Genomic DNA, 10,549 nt, shown 5'->3' on the forward strand with positions numbered 1-10,549 from the left:
CTCTGTGGTAGCCTCTTGGCCTTCCACTCTTCATAACTGAGGAAAGTCCGTTTCTGCAAAGACATCTTTTTCTTTCTTTTTTTTTTTTTTTTTGATGTTTATTTATTTCTGAGATAGAGACATAGCATGAGCAGGGAAGGGGCAGAGAGAGAGGGAGACACAGAATCCGAAGCAGGCTCCAGGCTCCGAGCTGTCAGCACAGAGCCCTACGCAGGGCTTGAACTCAAACCGTGAGATCATGACCTGAGCCAAAGTTGGACGCTCAACTGACTGAGCCACCCATAGATGTCGCCCCTAAAGACATCTTTTTCAAGTTAACTATTACTCCTAGTACTCGTATAAAACACAAATTGTGTAGGCTTCTACAAGGAGTAGTAGAAGCATAAATGTTCTTAATAGTCAACATAGAAATATAAACTGTAATTTTGTGATAAGTCAATACATATATGTCAATTAGGATACAGGCGAGTTTCTTTTCTTAGTTTGCAAGGCTGATGGCTCACCACTAACAAAAGAGAGGAAACAACAACTGGAGGGCAAGGTGATTCTCTTTTGTGTTATAATTTAGAAATTTTACATATATTTTTTCTATTTACATCTGTTTGGCCTTGTTAAAAGATAAAATCCAACCAGGGAAATTTGAAGATATAATTGGCTTTATTAAGCATTTCATGAATTTGGCTGCATCCCATCTAGCAAATAGAAAGAAGTTCCTAGGAGTTATATAAAATGGAAGGTTTTTTTTAATAGGAAGGAGAATGGAGCAGGGAAGTTGTTAGCAAAAGAAAGGATTGTTTCAGACAAGGTCATATTTCTTTAAAAGAGAGGGGCTTGTTGGGTAGATTAACTCCTCTTCCTTTTGGGGATGGAGAAGGGTCCACATGACAGATTACCTCATTGGTGCAGACCAAAAACTTCCTGATTAAGACTACATTTTGGGGGGGGGGGGCTGAAACTGCAGTTAGGTTAGGTATTAAGCCCTGGTTTACCGATTTAGCCTAGCATAAGTAAGTGACTTCATCTTGATCCTGTGGTTTTTCCTTTTATTACCAGCTTGAACTTAGTTGTAGGACCACACTTCTCTTCAAAAAGGACTGGAGTGTGTGCTCTTTTTTCCTGAGCTACCTTGTGCTCACCTGAAACTTCTATTACTGTAGGAGAGAAAAGGAGATACAAGGTGACGGTTAGAGGTCCTGCCCTATTGGTCACTCAGAGGTTTTTTCCTTTGTCCACACGTATAATTCATAGTTGCCTTTTCTCATCCAAAGAACATCTCCATCTCTTCCTTAAGGGGTACAAGTTCAAAGTCCAGGATCTTTGGGTGATAGTTTTTTTCAGTCTGCTGTGACTTCTCTCTTTTAGACCATCTATTAGCTAACAGACAAATAATCTATTGCTTTTCAGCAAGCACTCCATCACCACACACACAAATACCACATACTGGTGGTGTAAGGACAGGGTAGTTGCGGTTCAGGAAAAGAAAGAATGGGAACACTTGGTAGTCACTTATCCTTAACAACTGTCATATCCTTCTGAGTGGGAATGTGAAAACTTGCAGCTCCTACAGTGGAGTCCGGTTCCTGGGAGAGCATGTGTTGTGCCTTCCATTTGACTCTCATGGAAGAGCATTGCTGTCTTTTTCTCAGATGGCTCTGGCCTTCCCCTTTGAAAGAATTTTTTTTTTTTTTTTTTTTTTTTTGCCATTATTCTCTGTAGACGCTTCTGAGGTGGCTATTGTCTTTTTTGGGGGAACCCCACAGTTGTCACAGCTTCCTCCTGAGTTGGTTACTCAGCAGTTGAATAACAGGGTTTTGCATCACAGATAATGGTTTCTTTGGCAGTCCTTCATTCCTTGAACATTTAGTTTACATCTAGGTAGTTCCAGGTAAAAGCAGCCGTAACCAAAGGATGCATTCATTCACTTACTGTACAAAACTCCTGTTTTACTTACTGATCTTTATATTCTGTCTATTCTGCCTCCATCCTGATTTAGTAAAGGCTACTTTAATAATAGGTGTGGGCAAGGGGGATAAGCACCATCTGTAATCTAATTTTTTTGTTATTTTTGCCATGGGCTAGTTCCATATTTGATTTTAACAAAAACTGCTAGAGAAAGACTAGGAGTGCAGTCTTTTCTCTCGCTGAGGCTCCTCTTTAGAGCTGAAGTCTCCTCAGTGGTTTCCTGTCTCTCATAGGACTTTGCAGACAGCAGAATGAAGGAGCTAATACAGAGCAACATTCTAAATATTCCAAGCCTGTCTGGCTGAAGTCAGGTTTTTTCCCAGAGTACGTTGTCTGCCTTCCTAGGTATCACCAGTAGCAGTCTTCCCAGATATTTTGCTATGGCATTGTTAAAGTCGTCAGCTTTGTATTTTTGTAGCTGGGGTACAGGGGGGCAAGAGCACCTGGCCCTGGGGTCCCAAATAGACCAGGTTTGGCCAATCGCTGCTGACAGAATCCAAAGGCAGAGAGACAGTGGTGGTGAAACAGGAAAGGAATTTATTTCAGTGAGGCCAACACGGGGAAGACAGCAGACTAATAGCTCAAAGACTGTCTCCAAAGTACCGAAAATGGGTCTAGATTTATACAAGGAGAATGTGCGTTGGGGAGCCTGGATGGCTCAGTTGGTTGAGCATATGACTCTTGATTTTAGCCCGGGTCATGATCTCATGATCTGTGGGATTGAGCCTCACATCAGGCTGTGGGTTGGCAGCACGAGCCTGCTCAGGATTCTCTCTCCTCCTTTCCTCTACCCCTCCCCTGCTTGATTGCGCATTGGTACACATACGCTTGCACACTCTCTCTGAAAATAAAAGAATAAACTTCAAAAAAATGTGGGGCAAAGGTTTGTGGGTGTGAGCAGGTGGGCAGTAAAGGTCAGGTGGACCATTGTCTTGTGGTCAGTCACATGGGGTCTTGCTGGCTTAGGGCAGTCCTTATTGCTTGAAGGGTAGTTTCGGCTCCCATCAGGGGATGCTTTGCCCATCGGGTCTGTGGCCTGTGTTAAGTAATAAGCTGTAAAGAAAAACTTAATCAGTTAGAAAGTACAGACTAAGGTCACAGTGGAGGTAGTTGAAGGCCTCTTTCATTTTGAAACATCCCTTGTCCATTCAATTGGCAAATCAGTCACAGATAGTTTGAACTTTGCTGAAGTGCCAATTTCTCTGAATGAAATTCTGTGCTTAGTTAGGATATTAATTAGGTGCTGTAACAAGCAGTACCTCCCCAAAAGTAGCTAAAGCATGGCTTAACCACATTTAAAAGATTGTTTCCATCTTGTTGTTCTGCTATTCTAGGATGTAATTTAATCTGCTTATTCAAGGAAATAGATTTTTTCCTCTTAGTTCCATTCTGCTGACCATTTAGAAATTGCTGACCACTCCACTCTACTTAGCAATAGGCTTCTGCTTAGTATATAACTAATTTGACAAATAATTAGAAGGTAAATCACCTCCAAATTTTGAGATAACTCCTCTGCTCCTTTTTCCCCCCCTTGGGAACTTTGCAGGGTTACCTTGGTAGCTTGCTTATACTTCCAAGCAGATGTTTTTAACATGACTTTCAACTTGTAGATGGATTTCTACTCTGCCACAAGTGGCTTCCTTCATAGATGGAAATAGAAGTATAGAAAAGGATGGGGCACTTGGGTGGCTCAGTCTTTTAAGTGTGCAACTTCGGCTCAGGTCATGATCTCATGATCTCATGGTTTGTGAGTTCTCACCCCGTGTCGGGCTCTGTGCTGACAGCCCAGAGCCTGGAGCCTGCTTCAGAATCTGTGTATCTCTCTCTCTGCTCCTCCCCTGCTCATACTCTGTCTCTCTCCCTCTCAAAAATCAGTAAACATTAAAAAGGAAAAAAAAAAAAGTATTGAAAAGGAGATCTTTAGCTGGGTAACCATGTCTTAAGTGAAACTTCTGTAATTTGGGAGGATTTTGAAAAGTGTATTTATGGCCAGCCAGCAGTTTTGGCCACATACATTTGGATAAGTTGTAGTTAGTGGAACTTTAATTGATACTGTATTTATTTAATATTAAAGTTTATTAATCTAGTATTTTTTTTTTTTAACATTTATTCATTTTTGAGAGAGAGAGCACGAGCGGGAGAGGGGCAGAGAGAGAGAGAGAGAGGGAGACACAGAATCCACTGCAGGCTCCAGGCTCTGAGCTGTCATCACAGAGCCTGATGCAGGGCTCAAACCCACTAACCACAAGATCATGACCTGAGCCAAAGTCAGATGCCCAACCAACTGAGCCACCCTGGCACCCCAGTTTCTTAATCTAATATTAATTGGGGTCCATAGATGCTTATTAAAACTTCATGAACCTTGTAAAGTGCTGTATGCATGGATTTTTAAAAATGAGAATTTACTTTTCAAAGGATACACAATACCAAATTTTTAGAAGTTTTAACAGATTGGATATTCTCATCTTTGCTCCTTGTAGAGTATAAATTTATATTTGTTTGACTTTATTTCACCCATTAAGATTTTATAATTTTTGAATAAATTCCTAAATCGTAATAAAAGCTAAATCATGATCCAAATTTTGAATTTATGTCATAACAAATGTCTGTAAGTTTTTTTTAAGTTTTTATTCAAATTCCAATTAGTTAACATACAGTGTAATATTGTTACAGGGGTACAGTGTAGTGATTCAACACTTCAACAACACTCGGTGCTCATCACAAGTGCACTCCTTAATCCCCATCACTTATTTAACTCACCTCCCCACTGCTAACCATTGGTTTGTTCTTTGCAGTTAAGAATCTGTTTCTTGGTTTGCCCCCTCTGTCTTTTTTTTCCCTTTGCTCATTTGTTTCTTAAATTCCACAGATGAGGAAATCATAGGGTGTTTGTCTTTCTCTGACTGACTTATTTCACTTAGCATAATTTTATGGCTGGGCTGTCAGCTTTTTAAAGTGAACTTGTGTTATTCTATAACTTTACTAGACTTGCTACCTATTCTAGTATTTTTAATTATGTTAGGTTTTCTAAAAATTACCTGCAAAAGTAACATTCTTTGTTCCTTAAATGACAATAATGACTCATCCTCATTGCATTCCCATTTTTAAGTTATTACTATATTACTATAATTTTAATATTTGCTTGTGAATTTATACATATAACCTTGAGATGTTGAAAATTTTCCATATCTAATTTTGAAAGAATCTTAATCATGAATAAGTGTGGAATTTTATTTTTTTAAGTTTAATTTTTTATTTTGAGAGAGAGCACTGGAGGGGCAGAGAGAGGGAGATAGACTCAGGCAGGTTCCATCACTGTCAGCGTAGAGCATGGTGTGGAGCTTGAACTCACGAACTGTAAGATCATGACCTGAGCTGAAACTGAGTTGGATACTTAACCAACTGAGCCTCCCAGGTGCCCCATATATGATATTTTATTGAGTGCTTACTACTATCTGCTGAGAAAAGCATAATAGTTTTTATTATTCTTATAATAAATAACATTAATAGTTTTTCCTATAGCATGTGAGCCTTACATTTGTGGGAAAAATACCCCAAATTGGAGACTATTTTAATTTGTTCTTCTGTTTTGTTAAAAGTACCTTCGTGGACTCTATAATAAAAGCCTGTAACTCTCCTGGAAGAGTAGCTGGGGGAGGCTTCTCAGCAGAAATGACCTTTAGGCTGATGCCTGTAGGATGAGTGGGTATTATCTAATTCACCTGCATCAGGAGCATGTTTCAGGGTAAAGGGATAGCATATGCAGAGAACCTGGGTTCCAGAGAGCACAAGTTCCCACCCCACACCTACTCGCACACCAGCATCTGTACTCTTACACTCTGCCTTTTTCTCTTGTTATTCAGTTCTTCAGTGTGAGGCAGTCCTTCCCACCACCAAGATAAGGTTTGTAAAGTGGAGAATTTATGGTGAACTCTTACAGGTTTTTGTAGATGTTGTGTAGCTTAAGATTGCTTCTGCAAAGGGGAAGCAGTAGCAGCAGGAAAGTCTTTTCGTGTAAGACTGGGAGCAGTTTGGTGAGAAAGTAGAAAAGAGAAAAAAATGATAGAAATACCCCTGAAATCACAGTGGATATAGTTGGAGACCAATACTAGTAGGAAAACAATTCCATTTTAAGAACTGTTTCTGCATCATTAAATTAATCTATATGGACTGAATCGTGGACAACTTGACAGTAATGTTTTGGCATGAACACCTTTACTGTTAATGACCAGCTGCATTTTTAGTCTTCAGTAACTAGACTTGAAAATAAAGGAATTGGGCAAGGATCAACGTATACCTTCGTATTTATTTTGGGAAAGGGCTATTAAAAATTTTCCAAATTATAGAGAAACTTGTATATGTATGTATCATGGTATTTTTTTGGTTTTGTTTTGTCTTCCCTAAGATGAAGAGATAACACAAATTTTATATTGAAAATCTTGGATCATGTATTATAATGTTATCATTCCTGTTTGTGAAGTTTAAAGACGTAATATACTGAATGTTAAAGTCGTGTACCAGTTGTTCCTAATGATTTTATTAGAATAGTGGTAGTTTTTCTTTTTTTGGTGTTTGTTTGTTTATTTTGAGAGAGAGAGAGAGGTAGGAAGAGGGCTGGGCAGACACTGAAGGGAGGGAGAGAATCCCAAGCAGGCTCCACGTTGTCAGCGCAGAGCCCAACACAGGGCTCAAACTTACAAACCGTTAGATTGTGACCTGAGCCAAAACCAAGAGTCAGACACGTAACTGAAGGAGCCACCCAGGTGCCCCTAGAATAGTGGTAGATTTTAATGTGATTTCTTTGGGAAATGGTTTAGGATGTCAATTTTTCTTCCTGACTTATTCTTCATTATTAGTGTAGGCAGAATTCTAAGATGGCCCCCAAGATTTCTATTCCCTGTTGCATGTGCCCAGTATGGTTTTCTCTTGAGTGTGGGTAGATTTAATAACTATAATTAAGTCACTAATTAGTTAACTTTGAGTTAATCAAAGAGAGATTCTGGGTGAGCCTAACCTAATTTTTAAAATGTGAAACATCAGAATAATGTTTTCCTATTGGCTTTAAAGGAGCAAACTGGGGAGAAGGCAACATGGCAAGAACCTGTGAGTGACCAGTAGGAGTAGAAGGCAGTCCCTGGCCAACAGCCAGCCAGCAAATGGAGATCTCAGTCATAGGGCCGCAAAGACAGGAATTTTACCAGCGACCTGAAGGAGTCTGGGAGAAAATCTTTACCTGGTCAAGCTTCAGATGACATAACTGGCTGGCTGACCCCTAATTTCAGCAAGATTCCTAACCCATTAAAACAGGAAATAATAAATTTGTGTTAAGTTGCAAAGTGTGTAGAAATTTGTTATGCAGCAATAGGAAACAAGCAGTTAATCTATAAAATATGGGAGTGGCAGGGGTGCCTGGGTGGCTCAGTCTGACTCTTCATTTGGCCCTGGTCATGATCTCATGGTTTGTGAGATAAGCCCTGCACTGGGCTCTGTGCTGACAGTGCGGAGCCTGCTTGGGTTTCTCTATCTCCCTCTGTTTCTGTCTCTTGTTTCCCGTGCCGGTGCCTGTGCACGCTCTCTTTCTCTCTCTCAAAAATAAGCATTAAAAAAAAAAAATGTGATGAGCAGCTTCAGAACTGGGGAGCATGCAGAATCTGGAGGAATTTTAAGGAGAATGGTAGAGAAAGCCTCAAGTGTGTTGAACAGACTCTTTTTGAATATGCTGCCCAAAAGGGCCTATAAAGAAGGTGAAAGACATGTTATTGGAAGCTAAAAGGATGGCTTGAGTTATAATACAAAGAGCTTTGCAAAACTGTGTCTTGTGTTGTCTGGAAAGCAGAACTTATGAGTGGAAAACATGGAGCTATATATATAGCTAAGGAGATTTCTAAGCTGCCTGATTTGAAGATGTTGGCTGCTTTCTTTTTTCATTTTTTAATGTTAATTGATTTTTGAGAGAGAGAGAGAAAGAACACAAGCAGGGAGGAGGGGAGGGCAGAGAGAGGGGGAGACACAGAATCCAAAGCAGGCTTCAGGCTCTGAGCTGAAAGCACAGAGCCCAACGCAGAGCTTGAACTCACCAACTACAGGATCATGACCTGAGCTGCAGTCAGATGCTTAACAGACTGAGCCACCCAGATGCCCCAATGTTGCCTGTTTTCTTACTGTTTATAGTAAAATGCTAGACCAGAGGGATAAATTGAGGAAGAACAGTTAAAAAGAACCCGAACTTTATGATTTTGATAATTCCTTAGCTTTTCAAATGGCAGAAGATGCTAAAAGTCAGAAAGAGGTCCCAAAAGTGGGGGCATAGAGAAAAGACTGTATATAAACTTTTGCTAAATCTCAGGATAACAAAACACAGTGTTCATACACAGGAAGGGCCCTTTCAAGAGATTTTGAAGGATTAATGTGTGTTTCACAGATCTTCTCAGAGTGTCTAGGAATTATAAAGGTATCACCTGTTAGCCATTTCAACAGGAGGCCGTGATTATCTCAAAAAGAGCAGTGGGTGTTGCTTTTGTCTAATGCAATGAAACCTCATAAAATTTACAGAAGGCCCTCAAGGTTCTTGAGAAAAGTATTTTAATAGAAACACTGTGAGGATGGGACTGAGAGGGACAGAGAGAACAAAATGAAGAGAGACTCTTTGCATCTCCAAAAATTCTAACTGGCAAGAAGCAGGATGGTAAAACTACTCAGTTGCAAATTTATGCTACCTTTTCTAGAAATGGAAGGATGACTCTCAGGGTAGAAATGAGCACCACAGAGAATTGATCCTAGGCTTTGAAACCTAATCAAGAAACTCATTTACCTGGGTGGAGTTCAAAGCTACGTTGTGCTAGTGACTTCTTTTTACCTTTCATTCTCCCCATTTGAACTAGAATATCTGCAATTGTTACCCTATGTCTGCCCACACCATTCTGTGTTGGGAGGGTGGGGGCAAATAACTCCTCTTCCTTTCACAGATCCACAAAAGGGAAACTGTGCCGTTATACTTCATAGATTATACCCATGTACTTCATCTCAGTACCTGTACCCAATTTAGATTTTAGACCTTGAGCTAAAAAGATAAAAAGAGGTGAGATTTGGGGATTTTTGAATCAGTGAGAGATACAGAGAAGATTCATGTGTGATAAGATAAGAGATATAGATGATGAGATTTTAGACTTCTGGGATGAGGCTATTAGAAACCTTAGGAGGTAAATGAATATATTATGCATTTGAGAGGAGCCTGAGTCTTTGGGGGCTAGAGGGCAGAATTGTGCTACCACACCTAAAGGAAGCTCAATTAATTTATAATTACATTAAGACTTCTTTAGTAAATCTAATGTACTTATAATTTCTTCATCTTTGGTAGTTCTCCTATATAATTTTGTTTCAATTTTATAATGAAAAAATACCATGAAAAAATTTTATTATAGTAAGTAAAATAAAGTATATAAAATCAGGTTTTATGGGGCTTTCATATATTTAATGTATCTTTTGACTTACTATGTTTAATTAATATTGTTGCTATTGTTAATAATTTCTAATATAAATGATAGGTATAAAAGATAATTGTGTTATTGAGTCACGTTTTTAAAAGTTACTTTGACTAACTTCTTTAACTTAGCTATTACTAGAAATATCTCTAAATAAAACCGTTTTAGAACAGTGTTAATTTGCTGGGATTGAATTATCTCTCATAGGTTTTGCAGCCCTGTGACTTATTCTATCAAGCTACTCAAATAAGTGCAAATCCACAAGTGATTGATATATCAGTAAAATCCTTGACACTGAAGGTAAGTTAAAATGCAGTCAGTTGTTCATATCTTTAGTGCACCCTTTAAAAATTAGTAAAACCTAGCAGTAAGCAATTATTATATTGCCTTTTAATTGTTAAATAATCAAAAATGGAGCTGTGTTTCTGAAAATATTTTTATGTGACACATTATTTGTGATGTATTATTTAATACACATTTTATAACGAATGCTGTATATTTTATTATTGGTGTTTGACTCCTTCTGTGGATAACATCTAACATTCCTACAGTATATATAGTTGAACTTCCACTTGATCAGTTTAATATCTATAAGATTCATGTAAGTATTTTAAAAATTGAAATCATTATAAAATTTTTGTAGGCAATAAATTGTATCTACTCTCTGGGTAGTGATGTTTAATATTTTTCATGATCCTTCGAGTATATCTAATATTTTTTTAAATACCTAATTTTGAAAGTGTTATGTGTAGATTTTTTCATTACTTTTAATTTTTCCCCTTAGGTTTCACCAGTTATCATAAATACTGTGATTACCATAACGTCAGCACTTTATACATCTAAGGAAACCATCCCCGAGGATACTGCTTCTTCTACAGCACATTTATGGGAAAAGAAGGATACTAAGAGTTTAAAAATGTGGTTTCTTGAAGAACCAAATGAAGTTGAAAACAAAGCTCCCACAACTGAATTGATACTCAGAGGAGAGATCATAAGAGTGAACGTTGATTCTATTTTTATCGTTCTTGAGGCTGGAGTTGGTCACAGAACAGTGCCTATGCTGTTAGCAAAGTCACGTTTTTCGGGGGAAGGCAAAAACTGGAGTT

The 10,549-nt window shown here is 38.5% G+C and overlaps 1 protein-coding gene across 1 annotated transcript in view; it reads left to right on the forward strand.

Moving 5' to 3' along the window:
• The window catches only part of VPS13A (vacuolar protein sorting 13 homolog A), a 252,942-nt gene that overhangs the window by 147,507 nt on the left and 94,886 nt on the right, over positions 1–10,549 (forward strand). Inside the window, exons 40-41 of the mRNA XM_053907998.1 lie at positions 9,651–9,743; positions 10,228–10,546. Coding sequence (XP_053763973.1) covers positions 9,651–9,743; positions 10,228–10,546 — 412 coding nt within the window. The remainder of the gene's footprint in view (positions 1–9,650; positions 9,744–10,227; positions 10,547–10,549) is intronic.

Source organism: Panthera pardus, unplaced genomic scaffold, assembly GCF_024362965.1.
Source record: "Panthera pardus isolate Hobbes unplaced genomic scaffold, ASM2436296v1 HiC_scaffold_20, whole genome shotgun sequence".
NCBI lineage: Eukaryota > Metazoa > Chordata > Mammalia > Carnivora > Felidae > Panthera > Panthera pardus.